The 24,293-nt window shown below is 39.0% G+C and overlaps 1 protein-coding gene across 2 annotated transcripts in view; it reads right to left on the reverse strand.

Annotated features, from left to right (window-relative positions):
* SEMA5A (semaphorin 5A) overlaps nt 1–24,293 on the reverse strand; it is a 354,266-nt gene that overhangs the window by 17,400 nt on the left and 312,573 nt on the right. For both annotated transcript variants that reach the window (XM_072853077.1, XM_072853078.1), the window contains exons 17-19: nt 24,050–24,275; nt 11,403–11,621; nt 42–212 (exon numbers count right to left, since the gene is read on the reverse strand). In XM_072853077.1, the coding sequence (XP_072709178.1) occupies nt 42–212; nt 11,403–11,621; nt 24,050–24,275 (616 nt within the window). The remainder of the gene's footprint in view (nt 1–41; nt 213–11,402; nt 11,622–24,049; nt 24,276–24,293) is intronic.

The raw sequence follows: 24,293 nt of genomic DNA on the forward strand, positions 1-24,293 counted from the left end.
AGCATACAAACAACAAAGCTGCATCGGCTGATTTGCCATACCTGGACATGGCTGTGTGTTGCAGAGTGCTTCTTCAGTGTGCAGTCCAAGGCAGATATCTCCTCCATATGCTGGTGCTGGGTTTGTGCAGGAGCGGGTTCTCATGTAATGCCCTCCTCCACAAGTTGCTGAGCACTTTGACCAAGATGACCAACAAGACCAGCCTCCATCCACTGAAAAGACACAAAATATCGTATTGTTCCAAGTTAATGTGTGACACGACATAATCCAACCCATCTTTCTCATATTTTGTGGATCTAATTCATGGCCTACTGAAGTTATTGGACATTTTTAGGTGCCACTGAACACAGGCCCACAAATTTAATCTTACCACAATGCAATTTAATTTACATATTTTAAAAGCTCCTGGTATACTGGAAAGTCTAACAAAGTTACTCATCCATATAAGACACTTTCAGTGGGTACCATAATAGCTTTAAGGTCAAAACTCTTTTATTTTTCTTTTCCTTTTCTTTTCTCACTTGTGAGGAAATAAAACACCAAAGCTTGTGTAGCAGAAGTATTATAAGCTCAAAGTAAATTTTTATTCATAAAATAAAACTTAGCCCAATAATATCAACAGAGACTGAGGAATCCAGATTTTGTTTTGCAACCCAGGTGAGATTGCCTTAACCCTACAACCCATTTCAATTGATCTAACACAGTTGTAAGGTTTAATGGGCCAATATAATGTTACAGTCTTAATGCAGCTCTAGCATAGATGCCAGCAGCAGAACAATGGCAGTAGTTTGAAAAAGCAACAGACAAATGACAAAAAGGAGTTGCCACTTAAAGTTTCAAACACAGGTTGTTGAAGAATAATATCTTTTCCCCCCACTAGTATTTACTGATTACAGTATATCAAACTGTTCTCCAGTCTGAGTTTTCACAAGGTTCCTCTGAAACGTAGGCTGGATTTCACGGGAGCCCCATTTGTCAGACGGCTTTCGACACATGGCCACTAGACAGGCTTCTAATAAAAGTTCATCTCATTGCCTGCACTGGACTGGCTCCTTTGCAGCCTCTGTTCTTAAAGCTACTGCTCCAGGATGTATTTCTGGCATTTATGGCCATATTGCAGCCCATCTGCCAAAGGCTTCCTATCTGCAGCCACATGACAAAGTCAGGTGTACTTCTCCCAGGGACAACATTCCCTCTGGGAAGAATCTCAGTATTTTGTTCATTTCTCTTTCAAATTTTTTTTTGGGGGGGGAAAAAAGCAACGAAAAACTAAACTTTCAAAATTTTTATATCCTACAAAAAATTAATTTATTTTCAAACCTCTATTTAAAGTGTTATCACTTGCTTTCTTAATACTTAAGTAAGGAAATTATTTACCATGTCTGCAACTGATTAAAAGAAATAGAGTGTGTGTAATTCAAGTGACACTAATAGATGAGACTCTAAGTATAATAAAGGCAATGTGCCAGTAAAGTTTTGTTTTACGACAGAGCCCTGAACCGAGCAGAAGTTTTGCCTTTTTTCCTCCCATCACTCACAGCAGCAGTGGGCATTTTACCACACAAGACAGAAACTTATTATTGGCTACTTTTAAAAATACTAGGTAAGTACACATTTTCTTTACACACTTTTACAGTGTGCTCATTTAAGACATTCCTTTTAAGACTTTGCTTCATGGTTTGTTGAAACAATTGATTGTCACTGAAGTCTCCAAAACATTCATCCATCATTTCACAATGACTCCTTTTGATCCTTTCTGTTCAATTAATCAAACAGCCTTTCAATGAGTAAACCAGTTTCCACTGGTTTATTGAAATGCTATTCCGTAATTATGTCTTACAAAAAAAAAAGGAGGTTCCAAATATGAAAAAAAAAATTTACAATGAAAATATCTGTGCAGTATTTGCATTTAAATACTCCCTTAGATGGAGACATAGAACATTAAAAAAATACTCATTTTGTTTTGGTAGCATTTGTCGTGGTTTAACCCTGGCCGGCAACTAAGCCCCACACAGCCGCTCGCTCATTCCTACCCGGTAGGATGGGGGAGAGAATCAGAAGAGTAACAATGAGAAAACTCATGGGTTGAGATAAAGACAGTTTAATAGGGAAAGTAAAAGCTTCACGCGCAAGCAAAGCAAAACAAGGAATGTATTCACTGCTTCCCATCGGCACGCAGGTGTTCAGACATGACAAGGTATATGTTTGGTATATCACAAATGCAACCTGTGAATCAAGTAGAATTATTTCTATGCAAAGGCTGCAACAGTTAGAAAATGAGCTAGGAGAATGTGGATATTTTGATATTAAAACCTATACGTGCATTTTTGAATGTAATTTCAGATACAACATACCCTCAGGTCCTCATCTGCTAATCAAACAGGTAATTCGCTAGTGCATACCTAAGGCTGTTAACTAATACTATAAGAGAAGTTGTTGAACATATAACATTTTAGTCTTTGTACTGTTTGCAACATTATCCTGTAAATCAAGAAAGCATGGAGTTTGCACTTCCTTGCTAAGAACAATAGCTGTAAAAACTTTTGCAAGTAATGTATCTGGCCTCTGAATAGCCTGATTGGACACACAGGATTCATGGAATCTGGTACTATATTCCAAGTATGTCATTTAAATAAATTATTTCCATTTTTAAGGAATTCAATGATTGCTACATTTTTTCCAGGATATATTTATCAGCCAAATCATCCAGCTATAGAGATATATGAGAGAGTTTTATACCACCTATCATAAATAAATACTGCATCTCAGTAGAGTGCTTGACTTGTTCTCTTATTCATATAGTCACTGGAAAACAAATACGTCTTTTTGCCTGAGATAACTCAGTTAATGTAATATTATGCAAGCTCATATCTAAGAAAGCCACAGGTTATTTGTCTTCAGTGCAGGTGAAATATACTGTGCAATTTTATAACAATTTCAAGACATGGTATCTTTTATTCAGAACTTGCCTTTTTTTTTTTTAAATTATGTCAAATAAAAGCAGAAGCTGTTACCTAAGCTATTCATTTCATGTGATATTAAAGCTTTACCTTTCCAGATACTCCTTTTTTTTTTAATTATTTAAAATGATCCTTGACTAGCTCAAATGAATAATCAGAGGCACTTCTGCTGCAGTGTATAGACCTCCATGGAACAGAATGACAGCCTGAGATTGCCTAGACAGAAGATAAATTGTCTGCAAACATTACTTGTGGCTTGTTCACTGTAATGGAGACAGTGACCCCCAAAACTTTCTACTTACTTTTCAATGGACCAGAGTGAGAATTACAAATGCGCATGCATTTGAAACTGCCATCTGCCATCTATCTATAGGTGGCCAAGAACACAGAGAACTATGTGATATCTAAGAATGTCACTGTGTTCCACAACCGCGGTGATCATGGCTATACTGTAAGCCTTCGGATGTAGAAGGAGAAGCAGGTCTGGGGAAGATGGGAAAGGACAGACATAATAATAGACGTTAGATTTGATCATGGTTGAGCTGGATGGTGTAATTATAACTGTTTTTCTTAGTGACTATTTACTGACAGGCTGCCATCCTAAATCTCTAGGCCTTTCAAGGACTGTCATAACTACCTCTTTTATTTGTCCCCAGAACTTTTCCTTCTCAGCAACAAAGGAAGATAAAGCATCATCATGGTTAAATAAGATCAAAGGAGTGGGTATTTACTGCTTGAGTTTTTACAAGACCTAAATAGAGCTCTGTGGTTTCTTTCATCTTTCTTTAAAGTTGCTTAGCAACACAGCACCATCTGGGTTTTTTTTTCTTTTTTCCTTTTGTCATGGAGTCCTTAATGTTATTTCTGCTTCTTACAGGAGGAAAAATACACAGCTGCAAGGAAAGTTCCAGTCACTACAGTTTCTTTACATAACTGTTTTGTAGAGCTGTTGGAGAAAAGGAAGTTGTTAAAGCAGTTCCACAATGAAAAATACAAAGAGTTTTTACATTTTCTGACAATTACTGAGGTTGGTCCCTTTTGGAAGAAGGCACCCTTCAGCTAGCAGGGTGCTCTCAAACAATGGTCTTTCCTTTATAGTAAAGCAAACAACTTTTTGCCTACTGGCTGCTGTTGTGGTTAATAAATATTTCTTCACTATAATGAAAAAAAAAAACATAGGGAAGAGGATGATCTAGGGAGAAACAGTGTACAGAAACAGGATCTCCTGGGGACATGATAAAACATCCACAATACTGGAGAATTTCCAAGAGACAATTAAGTAAACTGGATACCCTGCTATGCACTTGAGGTTTTACAAGGAAGTGGAAGGAAGCATGGGCAGACACCCTGACCTCACCTGCTTTCATAAGAACACAGATAGGATCACAGGCTCCTTCATATACTGTCTGGTCTCATTTCAAATTTAAACAACAACAACAAAAATTCTTTGGGTTTTTTTGGTGTCTGTCTTCAGGTTTATAAATTCTCATGTTCATCTTTTTGAAAGTGTAGCAAAAGAGAATAAAAAATGCTGAGAGGTCAGTCTTTTATATATGCATGAAGGAGCATAAATAGAGGGGCAGTAGTCCTTTCCACCCACTGAAATGCAGATGGTGTGCTTCCCAGTGGCTCAGTAAAAATTAAATTCGGGGACACTGCGTGTTTGGCAGCCTACAGACCTAGGATAGTACTGCTCCCTTCCAGACACCTGGGGATCATCCCATTCCACATCACTTAGTCTACTGCTTTTTCCTAATCCTGTGGGATGTTGCTGCATATGTTTCACTGTGGGAAAGAGCAATTTTTACATCATAGTTTGCAAAGGCAAAGTCTTGCTTCTGTGATGCTACAATTACCTTTTATTCATAAAAGCAATGCTGGATGAAACAGCCAACATAGTGCAGTGCAGAAACACAGAAGGCAAACGAATGCTTCTAAGGAAAATACAACACCAAAATCTAAGGATCAACCTGGGTTTCAATCTGTAACTGAGACTCTTAAGTTAGAAGAGCAACAGCTGCTTCCAAAGGGCAGTTCAGCCCTCTCCTCACTGGCTACAGAAGCAGCCTAGAGAGATCAATTCATGGGGAGAGACAGGCTTCATCAGCCTCAGAGACAAGCTTTATTGGATCAGAGCAATTTTTCCCCCTGATTTAGGAAGTTACTGCAGGATAGATTTTGTCCATTCCTTTAAATATATCCTGTTTCCTTGTGGCCAAGTATGACTGCAAGGAAAAAAAAATATAGGAGAAAAAAAATAAAAGCAATAATGAAGAAAAAACCAACAAGCAATAACTGGCTTTAGGGGATGCATAAATAACTTAAACAGTCTTTCAGGGAGTTTTGTATATCTGAAACTCTTTATTGTTATTAGCACATTTAGTGATATATACATTTATTCAGTTCTTCTCAGTCAAAATGTCATAACTAAACCAAACTAACACTACTATAGTAAAAATTTTAAACTGGCAAAATCCCAAAATATTGTCACAAAGTATCAGAATTTCAAATCTAAGAGACGGCAACTGTCCTTTCCATCTGATCCACCACTATGCTCTGAGAAGAAAAGGGAATAGAAATTCACATAGCTCATGCTACTCAATGGCACTCATGTAGCTATGCTTTAAACTCCTAATTAAGGCACATTGGTCAAGTGTCTCTATGTGCAAAAGAATAAGAGAGAAAGCAACAAGAAATAAAACAAAACAATAAAGAAGAAAAAGTTGTCTTTTCCTATAGTAATAACTGAAGAGACGTGTAATATTGTGAACTAGGACAGAATTCCTTATGTTTAGCTATTATTATTTTCACGCAAACAAATCTTTTAGTTAGTAAATTCCTGTAATGTTTGTAAATTTGCAGGATTTACCATTCCAACAATGCTTCTCTTCATCATCTATTTGTCTTCATAGTGTAAATATCTCACAAGTCCCCAAGGATAACAAACCCCTAATATGTCTGATTATAGATTACCTTCTTTTCATATTGACCACATATTAGTAACCGAAAGAAAAGAGAAATGTCAGTGAGTATTCACAGATCCTTTCCATAGTTATTGAGGCTGTTCAGTGGTTGCCAGCTCAACTCTATTCACCACATCTCTGAGCCATAAAAAAGGGGCAAAGGCACAGGGCCAAAGCATAATTTGCTAGTGCAAGACAACAGTGCAAGTTCTCCTACCCTACCCCTCAGAGCAGTTTGGCCACATGGAAATGAAGTACTGGGAACAGGCCTTACCCTACACTGACTTCCAAACTAATTCTGCAGATTATTTGGGAGCGTGCTAGTTAGTCAAAGGCAAAATTGTATGAGGGATCATTCTAAAACTTGCACAATACAGACAAATCATATTCCCGGGCCTGGGTACAATTTCTGGCAATTCTCTGGCACTGTTCAATTTATTATTATATATTCAGCCTTCAAATACTGTGAATGAAAAGTAATCTGCCCAGTGACTGCTATCAATCCGCATGTCGGTGGACCATTTACTTTGCTACAAGCTGTGGGAAAAATTTCACTGTTTCTCTCTCCCCTGCAGGCTCAAGAAAGATTTAATAGTAGCTGCTGAAGGTAGGTTCTAGATGGCTTCAGTATTTTTTTAAAGTTCTGGGATCCTGCAACACATTTAGCCATAAATTACTGGCTAATATATTATTAAGTATATATAATATTATATAAGTATTAATTAATAAGTATATATAAACCTATGCTACAAGACAGTTAACCAGACGAGAGCGCCTTGGACACTCAGTGATTGCTCCATGGGCTTTTTCATTGTGTCAGTCCTTCAGAGTACTTAGTATCTTCCAGGATGACACTGAGCCCAGATTAATTGATTTAGAAGCATAAAGTCCTATTGACTTTCAGCATGAGTTAAGCACTGCTCAGTATATTTCTCCATCACTCATCTTTCTCAGCAGTTTACATCATAAGGGTTTGATCCTGTCTGCAATAAGCAGAACAGGGAGCAAAGCAGAACCTGAGCCTGCACTAGCAGGAAGGTTTCTTTATGGCTGCCCTCTTGCCCCTTCCTCCTAACCGGAATATTTCTGAAAGGCTAATGACTGGACTGGACTGCAACTAAATAGTTCTGTGCCAGCAGGGAGCACGTGAAGCTGTCCTTACTCTGAGGGAGCGCAGGTAAATCTTAGAAAACATCCATTTCTTCTTTGTTGCATTTTTATTTCTAGTACTATGGTCAGTACTTTCAGGTTGAGGTCAGAACAAAATCTCTTCTCATTCCTTAGCCTTTCTGTCTGCACCTCACTTGCTTACATGGGCACGAGTGAACTGTGCAGTCCCTGTTTTTCTCCTCGATGCTCAAGTGGCAAGAAGGGCCTGACATGTTTACTCCTGCTCAGTCCCTGCATCTCTGCCTACAGCCTCATCTATGTGAGGAGGGTATAGTCAATACCATGATGAGATTTGCACCTACACCAACCTTTCTCATAAACATCCACAAGGGCTGTGTGAACAAAACCTAACAGGGACATTTTAGAAAGTCACTTAGATAGCTAGGATAAGAACGACTTTATATAGCTGTCCTAAATATAAGCATCCAGGAAATGAAATCCAGTCCCTAGCCCAGTGGTTAACAAGAAGGCTGAAAATTGATCAAACCATAGTTTCTCTTGCTGGCTGGTCTCCTTTGTGCCCCTACTGTGGGGTCTGCCAGGTTTGTACGTGTGGGCCTGGAGCAAAGGTTCTTCACGCATGTATTATTTATGTTTCCCCTTTCTTGATGAAGTCTCATGAATGTCAACCTAATAGATGTCCATGTTTACGCACCAATTTAACTTTCTGTGACTTTCATTAAAAATCGAGAGAATTCAATTTCATCACTATGCTTCTCTAATAAAAAATTATTCCCTTTCTACAAACTTATAATCAGGTCTAATTTATGGATAAGCCTTATTCTGCAATCAGTTTTTACTCTCCCATGTCTTAAAGAAAAAAAAGTAATCAATTACATCTACCACTTGCAATGTTTTCCCTTCAGATTTATCTGAGATCTGACTTAGCCCCTTACATTTCTTCTTAATTACTGGCAAACAGTAGTTCTGTAGCTAAGGAACTTTGTGATTCCTCGCAGGCTATCATACATCTAAATACTTCATTCAAGCTCTACATCTTTATTAAAATTTGCTTTGCACTAAAAAGAAAAATGAAACTTGTCTCTGAAGAAAGTTATTAGATATATTAGGACACCCCTTCTTGCTTGAGAAAGGCCCACCACACTTCATACCAACTGATCTTTGAAAATATTTTCAAATTCAGAGACAGCAGAAGAGGGAATAATTTTTATATAAAGCACAATTTCAAGTTCTGCCTTACAACTTCATGTATTTTAGTTTTGGGTATTGGCTAACGCATAAACAACAAGCTCCTCTATGTCAAACTTATGTCTGCGTAACTATGTGTTTTACTGGTTGGAACAATTTCCTTCAAAAAAATGTAACAGTGTACTAGCTGCAAAGCTAATTAAAAATACCACTTCTGAAAACCTTTAACTTATTTTAACTTTGAAAAAATCCAACAAAGTTCAAGACAGCATTTAATTTAAGAATCAACAGCAAGGGATGAACAACAAATCTGGCCCTGTTTTACAGATAATCTAGGCCCATTTAATGAATGCACTTCAGTTACTACAGTATAGTAATACAATCAGATATCTTAAAGCTTGTGAGCAGAGCTGCTAGCTATTACCACTCCACTCACCTGCTTCAAAGAAAGCTGAAGGCAGTGTCTTATGGAGGGATTCCCTTTGCAAGGGAAGAAGGAACCAATGAGGAGGTGCTACGTTCTAGCTTGCTTCACCTACTGTGTGCCCTGGGGAGACTTGCACATGTTAGTACAATGGCCTCCTAAATCTTTGACCTAATGCATTACTGTCAACCTTCAAAATTTTTCACAGATTAACAGTGCACCCACATGAAACAGAATTGTTTATAATTTTATTATCCAAGTGTCCTGGTTTCAGCTGAGATAGAGTTAATTTTCTTTATAGTGGCTGGTATGGGGCTATGTTTTGGATTTGTGCTGAAAACAGTGTTGATAATACAGAGATGTTTTAGTTGTTGCTGCACTAGTCAAGGACTTTTCAGCTTCCCATGCTCTGCCAGGTGCCCAAGAAGCTGGGAGGGGACACAGCCAGGACAGTTGATCCAAACTGCACAAAGGGCTATTCCACACCACATGACGTCATGCTCAACATATAAAGCTGGGGAAGAAGAAGGAAGGAGGGACGTTCGGAGTGATGGCGTTTGTCTTCCCAAGTAACCATTACGCGTTATGGAGCCCTGCTTTCCTGGAGATGGCCAAACACCTGCCTGCCCATGGGAAGTAGTGAATGAATTCCTTGCTTTGCTTTGCTCGTGTGAGTGGCTTTTGCTTTACCTATTAAACTGTCTTTATCTCAACCCTCGAGTTTTCTTACTTTTGCTCTTCCAATTCTCTCCCCCATCCCACCGGGGGGTAGTGAGCGAGCGGCTGCGTGGTGCTTAGTTGCCAGCTGGGGCTAAACCACGACATCAAGAAAAACAAGGTGTTACGATTGCAGTTTGGGAACTAATGAATTAGAGCATGCACTAGGGCTGTGCAAATGTGGAGAAGATTTGGGCCACAATTTTATAATTCTCTGCCAACTGTTGGTTATCTGCTGATTCCCTTTCACCTCTCTCTCACACTACTTGGTGTAGAAAACATGGCCACCCTTCACTGATCATGCCTCTAAACTCAGAAAGCAGCATATAATATCTTCCTTGATCTCCTCAGATGCTTACACTGCCAGATAGAGAAGCTACACAATGAGCATCTAAAGCTACTTTCCTCCTCCTTGGATGCAGCAAGAAAATTTCACCAGAAAGTGCTGGCTTGTTGTGCTCAAGTGCCTTTTTCAGAACTTCAATGGGTGTCCACCCAGACTGAAGCAGGGATCCCCAGTAGAAATTCCCGTTGTATCTGCCCCACCAGCAGGACAGCTGGAGGCTTGAATGCCTCAGGGGGCTGCCTGAGGCATTCAAGTTGCTGAGCAATTCTGCTGTCCCATTAGCCATAAAACTGCAGAGAAGTTCACATTCACTGAGCAGCCAGAATACTCACAGAGCTGCTGGGTTTGTGGGATATCTGCCAAAACATATTACTTAGGTTCAATTCAAGATGGAAGCATGTTTTTCAAGAAACTGTGTCCTCCTGAAAGGCAAGCCCCGTCTTCTGCACAGATCTACTGCTTAGATTCTGATGCAGAGAATGGACAGTGACTGCCAAAGGCTTTACAAAGCTTAGAGAAAGCACTGCAATTATAAGACTGAAGAAAATACTCATATTAAAATAAACATATCCATGATTTAGGGAACACAGTTTCAACTTGTAACTATATAGATATATATAGACATAGATAAATACACACACGTATGTTTTACTATAGTAATATACATATGTAATATGTATATTGCCATAGTAATCCTTCAGGTCCACACTGGAATAAATGCCAAAAGCTCCAAGTCTTCAATAATAAAATATGCAGCACTGTTATACATAATTAATACAATTAAAGATGTATGAAAGCTTATTTCTAAATTTACTTGTTGATACTGGAAAGAACTGAGTCTCTCAGTCATCATCCTTCTTTCTATTGTTTCTTACCTTGAATTCTTCCCTTCTATTCCAATTGCACTTTTTTTCTTCATGTGTTCTCCTATATCCTTCCCCTTTCTTTTTCCACAAAGCCTCTGCAAAGCTCAAAAGCCTTTGAATTTGGATGTCTGTTTTATGAAGGGTGAGAGGTGACTGAAACCAAGATTTTTTTTTTCCCCAAATGTCTAAGATACGACAATGATTTATAACCCAAAGTAGTTTCTTGAAAACATATATTCTACTTGTAACCCTTTTTATAGAATCATAAAACAACTTTCAATGAAGGAGAAGCTCAAGATTCCAAGAACAATCTTTATGGCCTACTTGAGTTACCATCTAGTTTGGTGATCAGTCCTGAACCTTATTTGCTGGAGGCTCTACACTCAAAAGCTAGCACAGATTTAATGCCAGCAACCACTGTGCTGAAAATGATATCTTGAGTTTAAATAAAGACTAGGCCAGATTTCTCATGTCTTGCCAGATTTCTTATGTCTTTTTTCTCTTATAAGTTTACTTATTAAAATTATATTTTTACAGTCAAAGTCTCACAAGAGAAAAAAGACATAGCTGTTAATACTGTTGATGATAAGCTGATTGACATTACTTGGGAATCTTACCCAAATATACTTACTATTATAAAAGTAAATTTGAGCCGTAGTTTATTAAAAAACCAAAACAAACCCCAAACCTACCAACTAAAAAAAAAAAAAAAAACCAAACCCAAACGAAACCAACTATTGCAAGATATAGCCTTGAAGATGAGTTATTTTATTTTCACATGCTTCTCGCATTTCAGTTGACTCTTACCTGGACAAGGCAAAATGTTGCATTCCTGGTACTCTAGAGATGGGCCGAGGCAAGGAAGTCCCCCGTACTTGGGCTCAGGATTGCTGCAGACCCGTTTGCGATTCCGTATGCCTCTACTGCAGTCACGACTGCACTGAGACCATGGAGACCAGGGTGACCAGGCACCATTGATGGTATGAGCAGAGTATCGTCCAGAACGCAAGAAATCCCCTGACAATCCTAGTAAAATAAGGATTGAAAAAAACAATACTGAATTAAAACAGTATCTCACCCCAAAACAACCTTTTCCTCTTCAAATTTACTCCTAGGCTTCTAATAGTAATATGACCAGGAGGGTCTTGTCTTTTAGTCTCACAGTCTAAACGCTAGTTTCATCTTAAGAATCGCTTCCATAATAGAAATTTCATAATCACTTGCACAGAACTACAGTGAAGACTTGGATCCAACTGTTTAGTTAAAGCTTTACAGCTGCATTGGATTCAGTAATGACTGAACTAAAGTCAATTTACTCCACCTGAGGATGATAAAAATTATCTCTCTCTTGCACAAGAATTGTCATCAGAAAATCTCCAAATACATTACATAGGTATTATTGCCTCTGTTTTAGAGGAAGAAGGTGGCACAGAAGACAGGACTGAGCTGCCTGTGACCATGCATTGAGCCAGCTCCCCTTGGTCCTACTGCAGGGCTCTGCTCACTTGATCCACCCAGTCTGCCTCCACTAGTGCTTGCTGTGCCCAGAGGCTCACGGGTGTCCTAGAAAGCAACGCACTGTACTTATCCTAACCACAGTCAGACTTTAGACAATGTACAGCAATAATTCCACAAAATCTAGGGAGATTGCCTTTTGTGAAGAGCAATGTTTTGCCACTTTAAAAAACAGTTTATTTTCCACTGAGTTTAAGTGTTCTAAACCACATATAAGCTACGGAAATCAGCCTTTTGGAGACACACACGATAGAATACTTCCTAGTTAAAATAACCGTCTGGCAAGTGGAAAATATCTTTTCTAAGTGAGTTCAGTACTGAGAAAAGGCATTAGATTAAACACTGATGGAGACTGAAGTCCACTATTTGTCAGTGAAAGGGGAACACATAGAATCTTGTTCACCACATACAACCAATATGCCTGGATGTAGCCCCGGGTGAAGTTCTAATAATCTGCAGTTAATTTGAGTCACTTTCAGGCTTGGTTCTGCATGGAAAAAGACTCTCTCAACTGTACTCAGCACAACACTGAACTCACTCTTGAGCTGTAGCATTACCTCTAAGCATCACTACTAAGCATCTCCAGTAACACTACTGGGATTTCCTACTGTTGTCAAAACAGTTCACCTTCTCCAGAGCTAGCATCACTGGAAACTCTATGATCGATGGACCACTAAATGCTGTTTTTATTACAAGCACTTATTTAAGTAGTGATGAGAGAAGGTCCCATGAATAGTACTTAAAACAGCAGAGGATGTGACTGCCTGCCTGTGCTAGAGCTTCAGTATTGCTAATGTAAGTACAGATGAACGGTACCATCAACAGTGGAGAAATGCAGGGGATTGTTTGCAGCTTCAACTGCAACACAAACTTTTATTCTTAAGAAATTGTTTTATGCCCTACCCACAAGCACAGGCACTGTGGGATTATCAAATGCAGCTAAAGAAACAGAAGATGTACTGAATCACGTACTGAAAACAGCTACAAGTAATACTGTGAAGAGACTGCCCAACAGGAGTCCTGGACTGAACAGGACCAGTACCCTGGCTAACCAGAATGGAGGAGCCCCTCATTTGTGGTGTCCAGTATTGAAACAATCACGCCCTATTTCTACCTGTGCTTATGGCATTAGTAATACTGCTTAAGTTCTGCCCTGAGAAGTACATTCACAATCATCCCAAAGTAGACGAGACTTTGCATATTTTTATTCAGCACTTGATAACAACTGGCAATATTGGAATGATGATGCAGCGACACAGAAATACTTGTAATAAGAAACTGTTGAAATTAATAAGAAAACAGCAGAACAACAATATAAAAATGACTAAAAATGGGTAAAACCTTTCAGTGATTATAGAGGGTAACTATTTCTCTCCTGCTGAGCCATATTCTATTACACAGATATTAAAAGCAGCATTTCAAGAAATATGACATACATTCAAATCCAAAAAGGGAGCAAGTATAGAGAAACAGTATGGGAATCATGAATACAGGTCCACTCTCCAGCTCTGTAAGAACCTTTTTTTTTGCAATTTTCTATTACTTTGGTCATGGAAATGCCCAACTTATGCATGCAGTGAGCTGTGAGACCAAAATAATGGTATTTTTTAATATCAGAATTTCGAGATTGCCAATACCAGATTGCCAGTCATTTTCTTCATAAAACACTGCAGTGTGCATCACTTCATACCACTACTAGGATGTTCTGAAGTCATTTTTGCAGGACAGGTGTAGCTTTTTCAGTCCTAAGGAAAATGTGTGACCTTATTTGCTATTATGATATTAGATTCCTTGTGATTTAAATGGGGGAGTGGGGAGGGGAATCTTCTAAGGGAAAGCTCTGAGGTACTTTAGCTCTGAAACAGGAGAATATTCTAAAGAATCTTTTCATGTGGAGCTTGGTCTGCAGCAAGTGTTTCCCTGTGTTTTCTTCTTTCCAGAGCATTAAAAAATTTATTACAAGGAGCAGTCTTTTCACAGTTTTACAGTAATTCATACAGTGTTCATAGAGGGGCTTTTAGAATTTTCTCTTCAGACAGAAACTGCACATTAAAAACAACAAGATCAGTTTACATTCTGGAAATACAATACTATATATTCCTTGAACAACCTTATACCCTCCTACAATGAGGTGACTAGGTTCATGGATGTGGGGAGAACAGTGGATGTTACTTATCTTGACTTTAGTAAGGGTTTTGACACTGTCTCCCATAACTTCCTGATAGACAAGTCAACAAACTATGGGATAGATAAGTGGACAGTACAATGGACTGAAAACTGGCTGAACTGGGCCCAGAGGGTTGTGATGGGTCATACAAAGTCCAGCTGCAGGAAAGTCACTAGTGATGTACACCAGGGGTCAGTACTGGGTCCAATCCTGTTTAACACCTACATTAATGACCTGGACAAGTTTGCTGATGATACAAAACTGGGAAGAGTGGCTGATACACCAGAGGGTTGTGTCGCACTTCAACTAGGCAGAGAGGAACCTCATGGAGTTCAACAAGGGGAAATGCAAAGTCTTGCATCTGGGAAGGAACAAACCCATGCAACAGTAGTTTGAAGCCAACCATCTAGAAAGCAGCTCTGCAGAGAAGGATCTTGGGGCCCTGGTGGACATCTTTGGACAGGCTGGATCGATGGGCCGAGGTCAATTGTATGAGGTTCAACAAGGCTAAGTGCCGGGTCCTGCACTTGGGCCACAACAACCCCATGCAACGCTACAGGCTTGGGAAACAGCGGCTGGAAAGCTGCCCGGTGGAAAAGGACCTGGGGGTGCTGGTTGACAGCCGCCTGAATATGAGCCAGCAGTGTGCCCAGGTGACCAAGAAAGCCAACAGCACCCGGGCTTTTATCAGGAATAGTGTGGCCAGCAGGACTAGGGAAGTGATCGTGCCCCTGTACTCGGCACTGGTGAGGCCGCACCTCAAATACTGTGTTCAGTTTTGGGCCCCTCACTACAAGAAGGACACTGAGTTGCTGGAGCGTGTCCAGAGAAGGGCAATGAAGCTGGTGAAGGGTCTGGAGAACAAGTCTTATGAGGAGCTGCTGAGGAACTGTATGTATGGAGAAGTGGAGGCTGAAGGGAGACCTTATCACTCTCTACAACTACCTGAAAGGAGGTTGTAGTGAGGTGGGTGTCAGTCTCTTCTCCCAAGTAACTAGCGATAGGACAAGAGGAAATGGCCTCAAGTTGTGCCAGGGGAGGTTTAGACTGGATATTAGGAAGCATTTCTTTACTGAAAGGGTGGTCAAGCATTGGAAGAGGCTGTCCAGAGGGGTGGTGGAGTCACCATCCCTGGAGGAGTTCAAAAACGTGTAGACATGGCACTTCGGGACATGGTTTAGTAGGCATGGAGCTGTTGGGTTGATGGTTGGAGTACATGATCTTAGAGGTCTTTTCCAACCTTAATGATTCTATGATTCTATATGAGAAGAGGCTGAGAGAGCTGGGGCTGTTCAACCCGGAGAAGGGAAGGCTCAGGGGGATCTCATCAATATGTATAAATACCTGATGGGGGGAATAAAGAAGAGGGATCCAGGCTCTTCTCAGTAGTACCCAGCAACAGGACAAGAGGCAATGCGCACAAATTAAAACACACAAAATTCCATCTGAACACAAAAACCCACCTTTTTACTGTGAGTGTGGTCAAATACTGGAATGGGTTGCCCTTAGAGGCTGTGTAGTCTCCATCTGTGGAGATATTCAAAACCTGACTTTACAAGGTCCTGGGCAACCAGTACTAGGGGACGCTGATCGAGCAGGGGGATTGGACTAGCTGATCTCAAGAGGTCCCTTCCAACCTAAATGATTCAGTGATATTTAAGCACAATGGGGAAAAAAAAAGTAGAAATAGTTAACTCTCGATCCCAGCTTTACTTTTACCTAGACTCTTATGAAAAGTAAACATGATCCATTTCCTCTGTTAAGAAGGAGATTTGACTGATTATTCAAGACATGACTATTTTCCTATTATTCTTGCATATTCATACTTTCCACACCTAAAATCTCCTTTGCTAATTGTATTCAGAAGTTACTTGCAACTTCTTGTAAAAGGAAAACACCGTGAACAGACAGATTATAAATCTGTTTTACAGATTATTCTAAGGATCTTTCTTGAGTATTATAAGAGTTTAGGCCTCTGAAGATGTGTGGAGAGAAACTAAGCAGGTGGTTGTCTCTTTCAGATACATTAAGGAAAAGAATAAGAAAGATTATTTCTTTCAGAAGATGGCAAGACACAGAACGGCTGCCTCTCTGAACACAAAACTCTAAAGAGCACCTTTGGCAATGACAGAAAATTCACTCTGTGTAAGTATCCCATCAACACAGCCGCTGCATTTCTACAAAAACCGTAAATATCTCCTTCATTGACAATGCAAAAAAAAGTGTGACCTGAACAAAACGATCGGATATAAACATAGCAGCAGATACAATATAAAACAGATACTAGAGAAGACATCTAAAAGAAAAGAGGACGTCGTTGAAAATTAAAGTAATGAGACAGCATTCTGTAACAAACCCCTTCAGTTTCAGGACCTTGTGCTTCTGAGGCATTTTCACTGTGTTACAACTCAGATCATGCAGTCTCTTTTATTTAAAAGTTGTTCAATATCCTATATAGCTAATATTCAATAAAGGCATCCCCCTAACAAGTTTTTATTATTAGAATATTGATACTTTCACATGCTATTTTGAAAAGCCAATATGGAGTATGAATCTTTAGGGTGAATTTGCCCAGCATAATACCAGCATGAGGACAATCCAATAAATCATGTGCACGTATACATACATACACACAAATTCATACTTATATATATGCATGTATAATAAATAAATACACACACACACATATACACATATATATAAATATACACATAAAAAAGAGGACCCATGGTCTAATTATTACATGTCTGCAGAGCTCTTGTACCTGTCCATGCAAAGACTCTGTTGCAAATGAAAAGTCCTATCCCCTTCTTTCTTTGGCCAACTGATGTGTAGTAACTTCTTAGGCTATGGAAAATGGATGTAGAATAAGAATCACTGAGTCCTTCACCTAAAAAGTCCTGTTTATTAACTGGGGGGGGGGGGGGAGGGGGGGAATGCAAAACTAACCAAAATATTATACTGTAGAAATTCTTCAAGAAAAACTTCTTCAGAGAGTAAGTGGCTATACAGAACCAAGTCCTATCTGTATCACAGTTTACATCAAATTCGATAGGAGAAGGTATAAATATAAAAGCATGGTAATATTTCAGTTCAAGTGGCATGAAACTATGAAAACTCCTACTTTTCTCATTAAACTGTGGTTTTCTTGCTTGCCACCTGTGTTTGCGATTTGGATCACTTTCTGATTGCTCCACATCCACCTCCAAGAACAGAAACCAAATTGTGCCACCCAACAAAAAACAACATTAAGCCTTCTGTATTTCTTAGCTTATTGTCCCCAGGATGAAAATATCTGGCTAAAACAGAATGCAAGAGCCAATGCCCTTTGCTTAGTAACAACAAAAGTCTAGTTGCTAAAAAAAACCCCCTAAGCTCTCCTTATTTAAAACCTTTCTATAGAAATAGTTGTGAAATCTGCAAAAAGAATGATCAGTCATGGCATCATCAATGAACTAATGAATAGTTTTCCCAAGACAGACAGAACAGCTGTGAATCAAATTCAGATCTGGCCTTTATGACAGGTTCATCATTCAAATGTTTTAAACTAAATCTCAGAAAGCCTATGGCTGACTTAAAGCCCTGTGAACGACTAGAATGTATGAGAATTCTGCTTGCAGTTTACCAACCGGCTTATTTTCAGTTGTTTGGAAGTCGTACTCAATTAATAAACCTCTGCACACTGAAGCTAGAAAAGGGAATTGAACTACTTAATCCCAGTACAATTTTAAAAGGCAGCTGTGCTTCCCTAAAGCAAAAAATTCCACAAGTAACAACAAGTACTGCAAAAACTTCAGTAAAAGCAATCACAGGGATTTTGTGGACAAAATAACCATCAACTTCTAAGACCAGGGAAGACAGAAGATATGAACTGACATCTAAACAGAAGACTATTCTCTCATTTTAAGTGCTTATGCTTTGTTCAATATGGGCAAAATTACAGAGAAATTCGCTCTCCTTTGTTGCTGACTTACTTATTCCATTATACTTAGCAAGCATGTAGAACAGAAAAAAAATTGCCTAATTATGTTATATAATTCTGATCTAAACCAAGATGATTTGATAATTTCTAAGTAATATTTTAAACTTTTTGGTCAAATTGGAATAGTCTTATAACTCCACAAGAAATTAATCCTGTTCGGAGACATGTTAACATGAAAGTCACCTGCCCTAACTAGTACAGGAGAAAAAATCTGCCTTTGGAAAAGCCTGTAATGAGACTTTGATTGGCGTGATTCTTCTTGAAAACTGCAACATTCCCAGCTGAGTTCAATTAATTTGCTTTAAAAGCGAGGCTCTAATAAAGCACATATATTTATAATAATTCTCTAGTCTAGCCTGTAGCTAAGGAATACAGCTCTAAATAAGAGAGAAGCAGCAGTGACACCTAATAAATTATATTACTTGACTGATTTATGCCTTATGTCCTCCTGTGCAAACCTAACAAAGAAAATTCAATTATCCAAGCAGCCTAGGTTCATGACTTTGGGAAAAGATGATCTCAAGCCAAAATTCAAGTATGCTGAATCATTTCTAAATGACAGCATGAAACACTTTAAAGTGCAGCAGGTAACAGGGATAAGCAAAGATTGTTCTAGTGTTGTCACTTTCTGAAGATATTCTGCAAGTATTTGACAGTACCATTGAAGCATAAAACTTATATACCTTCAGGCCTATATACCTATAACTTATAAAAACCTTATAAACCTTCAAAACTTACTTAGTAAAATTTAAATGGTAAAATGCAATGACAAACATTAATGCAATGCAAAGATAATGTATTTCAAAAAACCCAAACAGTATGCAGATAGAGGATGTTATGTTACCACAAGAACTTTATTTCTTGTACCTAGCTTTTCTGTGTTTAAATATTTAATCCCAAAGTTAATTGAATCCAACTGAACCAACCCAAACTGAAACAACTGAAGAGTTGGTTTTTGTCAATCAAACTTGAATTTGTCATCAAATTCAGTTCTAACTTCCACAATTCATTTTGTTCTTATCTCAGAATACCATGGTTTAACTTCCATAAGACAGTATGAGAGATAACATCTCAACATGTACTCCTCCTGACTACAGGACATTACTGATTATCAGCACCTGTTTTATTCTGTACTAAATTCTGAATGCACTATAGATTTCCTGTGGGTAACAGTAGGATTTAATCAATCTCTTCACAAGAGATTGTGGCCACTAAAACAGTATTTCAGACAAAATTACATCCTGTCTTCAAAAACAACTATTGTTTAAAGTTTGGCATAGAGAAAGCAGTGACAACTGGGAATCTAAGATCAGGTTTCCAGGTGCCTTTTTCTCCTTTAAGGAATTTGTGACTTTTCTTCAGATTTTATTCTCCCTTCCCATGCCCCCACCACCCAAAAAAAGGAAAAAGGCAAATAAAAGACTCTTTCAGACTGTTTGACTGAAATTAGAAGGGTTGTCTTTGTTTAATTGTTTTCTGAAGATATTTTGGGAGCTAACCTCGTCTAACTTTGGCCGTGTCAAATTCAAGTGTCTTGTCTAAGCTCATCGTCGCTGTTTCCTTTGTATACACCATGGAAAGAAAGTGGTACCTCTAGAGGGTGATTTGTGCCCGTTATATCAGATGCTTATCTTCAGATGGATCCCTCATTCCTCAGGGGTGCTAGCTGTCTTTGCAGACCACAATGGAGTCTAGAGTTAGGTGAGATAAATTGAACCTGGAAAAACCAGGTAACCTCATCCCTTGTGAAATTTTTATCCCTGGATTAAACACTTATGTTTTAAATACAATTCATAGTGCTTATGTATCAAATAATCCTACAGAGAGTCAGTTAGTGTGTTTAATGTAGATATTTAATATGTTTCATAAGCGCACATTGAAGGCTATGGTGATACAATTTCTAGACTTCTAATGCTGGACTGTACAGACATTTGCATTAAGATGTGCAACAATGTCCACAATCTCTCTCAGTTTATTTGAAATAGCTGTCCCTTCCCTGTCTGAGCACTATATGAAAACCCAGAGGCAGAGAACAGAATGTATTTTTATTTCCTCTTAATCAAACTTCAAATCAGAAAAGCATGAATACAGTGTGCAAATGCTACTGCTTGGTTGATTGAGATAGAAATCTTACCACACTCAGGAGGAGTCTCATGGGTTTCTGGCAAGAGGTTCTACCTCTAAGCTCAGACTGCAAAGAAAGTTCGCTTTTCTAGTGTTTGACAGTGAAACATGATTCTGTTTAACACAGCATGACTATAGTGGCGCAGTGGGAGATTATAGGCAATGAGAAAATTTCTAACAAATGTCTCTCTTCTGCAAAGAACAGAGAACTGATCTTTGCAGAACACATCTTTGGTAATGAGGTATGCCAAGCATGCTGTACCAGTATTAATCTTTCTATAAAAGCTAGCAAATTGCTACAGTTCAACATGGAGATAATGAAAAGAATGTTTCACAGTACCCTGGCTCTGGTCAGGTGGAACTAAGTCATGATGTTTCCTTGCTATCTAGCCAGAAATTGTGAAAGTGTCCACCAAAATTCATGGTTTCCCATTCTCATGAGCGCCTTCTGTTCCAAAAGCTGCAGCTACACTACATGACTCTTATTCATGTATTTTCTTCCCATGAAATCGAGGAGCAGTAGAGGGGTGGTGTGTTGACTCAAATCCAAACCTGGGAGCAAGGAAGTGCTCCTGAATCCTGCCATTTAGAGGCAGTCAGTAAGTTTCATCACACCAGCAAATCAAAACAGTGCCCCCCTCCAAAAAAATGTTCCACTCCATATATTCTGACATCCATAATAAGAAAATGCCTAAGCAAACAGGCTCAAAATAAAATGTGTCTAAAGGGGACATAACATAAACTCTTTTCACCAGCAGCATATTGGTGAATGCAGCCACTTGGAACACTGATTAGCTCTGATCTTTCATTACAGAATAATTAAAGACTCTCTGGTCAACTACTCAATCTAAAGTATTTAAATATTCAGTAGTTTTGGGATTAGTCAGAAAAAATCCTTCTCCCAGATGAACATTTCAATTACTGTGCAACAGGGTCACTCCCATACATTGGTCCAATGATTAATTATTTCCAAACAAAGCAAAGCAGCAGCTTCAGCAAGATGTACTAAATAAGCTACAACACCAGGAAATTCAGTAATCTGATGTTCAGAAGTGAAAGAAAAATCTTCAAGCTAATCAGGCAAAGAAAGCACCTGAACCCACACCCTTGTCTCTTGCACGCTTGTCTGCCTGAACACTTTATTTAGCAAAACCTCAGTACTGTTACTTCTGACTATATTCTGTAAGAAAGAGTCAGCTTATCCATCCAACGCCAGCAGAGGACTTATGATCATGACTTCAGAGCTGAGAAAGGTGGCTCTTAATTTTCTCGCAGCAATGTGATCTAAGACAAACTGGCTCTTGCACTGGTTTGTCCTACTAACCTGCTCTCTAAGTAGTGCGTTGGCTTTCATATACTCCATTCTTAAGTTCTGACATATCAGCTGTCAGACAAGAATATACCTAGATTCTTCTGTAGTTCTACTTCTAGTTGTTGTGATAACTCTCCTAATTCTGTACTATCTGGTGGGGAAAATATTCTCTTTGTCATTTAATGTCATGAAATTGTAAATAGGTGTCATAAATGTCAAAGTGCTGGAAGACAGCAAAAGGCAGCACCGAAACCTAAAAGTCTTATTTAGCACAAGAAAGGTAGGTCATACACCAATCCTAGCAGAGCAAAATCTTTGCTAAATGCTAGTTTGAAACTTAATTTGGATGAAAACATCAGAATAGCAGAAACACTTGTTATAAGAGTTGCTCCATGCCAAAATCTGCCTTGCTATCCAGACCTAAAGAGTAAACACTGGAGACTGTAGATTAGCCGAAATGAAAATGACATAGAGTAAACTAAGTCTCATCTGGAATACCATGGGTTTTGTATTATTATTTCATGCAGTTCACTACTATGTATTTCTTTAAAATATTATAAACATCCTGCCCTCTCCAAAGAGGCACAGATGTAATGTGAATCAATGAAGGTTTTACACAGGATGCAGGGCATGGGGGAAGCTTCTAGCATCTTCTCACAGAAGAGACCCCTGCAGGCCCCCCCCCCCGCTACCAAAACCTTGCCACATAAACCCAAGACATGCAGGAAACACTTAACACTGATTTTCACAATAGTTGGTCTGTCTGAAAAAAATATTGAGAACTAGAAAGCCCAAGGAATCAGAAACCATTCTCTTTTTGTGGCCTTAGATAAGCTAAATGCCTTCAGTTATACATTTTTTCAGCCAACCTGGGTGTTGTGAAGATACAAAAGGCTATTTAAGTGGAAAGCAGGTCTATAAATATTAAAATACAATAATTACAAATCAGTATTTCCTTAGATTATATAGCTAAAATATAATACTTAAAATGAAACACTGATATATAACTAAAACTGGATAATTAATGAAACGTATTAATAAAATTAGAGTGACTGTCAGAAGTTCTCCTAGTTTTTATTTTTTATATATATACACATAACATTTATTCAAAACTATGTATTACTGATAGGGAAAGAACAAAATTCTGAAATAAAATAATTGCAATTTGAAGTCTTCTAAAGTTGAAAAGATTTTGAAGGAGTTCGGTATTCCATCTCAGAAATAAACAGAAATTTAAATTGCTAGCAATAGCATAACATAAACTTTTATAATAGAAATTATCCAGTTCATAAAATCCTTATTTAGTTAAACACCTGCATGAATCTTACAGTTGTTACTTTAGAATTACTGAGCAAAAAGTTCTTCTCAGCATCAGTACTACATATTCTAGCTAAATATTTATGAAATACATTAATGTTGCACAAACTCTCCCCCAGTAAAAACCCGAGAGAGTATAAGGAGGTGACAGAATCCTCCAAGAACTGGGCTGCCATGTCATGGCTCACAGATTATTGTAAAGAATATTAAAATAACCCAGCAAATCTCATAATCACAGTTGCTTAGTCTGAATGATGAAGCTATGTCCAGAAGAAATACAAGCTAGATTCCCCATTGTGATCACTATGTCCTTCTTTTCATTATCAGTTCTGTTACGTGTGGTGGTTCAGCCCCAGCCAGCAGCTAAGCCCCACGCAGCCGCTCGCTTGCTCCCCCCACAGTGGGATGGGGGAGAGAATCGGAAGAGTAAAAGTGAGAAAACTCGTGGGTTGAGATAAAGACAGGTTAATAGGGAAAGCAAAAGCCGCGCACGCAAGCAAAGCAAAGCAAGGAATTCATTCACTACTTCCCATGGGCAGGCAGGTGTTCAGCCATCCCCAGGAAAGCAGGGCTCCATCACGCATAGTGGTTACTTGGGAAGACAAACGCCATCACTCCAAACGTCCCTCCTTCCTTCTTCTTCCCCAGCTTTATATACTGAGCATGACATCATATGGTATGGAATATCCCTTTGGTCATTTGGGGTCAGCTGTCCCAGCCGTGTCCCCCCCCAACTTCTTGTGCACCCCCAGCCCACTCGCTAGTGGGGTGGGGTGAGGAGCAGAAAAGACCTTGACAGTGTGTGAGCACTACTCAGCAGTAACTAAAACATCCCTATATTATCAACACTGGTTTCCGCACAAATCCAAAACATAGCCCCATACTGGCTACTATGAAGAAAATTAACTCTATCCCAGCCAAAACCAGTACCAGTATGCAAAACATCAGCAAGCAAAAACTTCCACTCTGTGCTGAAAATGGAACTGCAGACACCTCGCTAGCAGGAGGCATCGTGCAGCCATTCTAGCTTTGCTTACCATCTGTTGAGCATCCACTGGTGCCATCGCTGGAACAATAACGCATTTCAATCCTTTGCCTTCCCACCTCTAGCAAATTTGGGTCGGGCAAGCGCGCTTTGCAGGTGTATCGGAAACGTTGTTCATAGTGGCCACCATTGTCTGAAATATTGACTGGGGTCCAAGGAGTCCAAGGAGTTGTCTTTTTCAACTCTGGACAGGCGTTGGTGTTACAAGGCTGATATTCCTGAAAGAAAATCGTCAT

This window comes from Ciconia boyciana, chromosome 2 (genome assembly GCF_034638445.1).
Source record: "Ciconia boyciana chromosome 2, ASM3463844v1, whole genome shotgun sequence".
NCBI lineage: Eukaryota > Metazoa > Chordata > Aves > Ciconiiformes > Ciconiidae > Ciconia > Ciconia boyciana.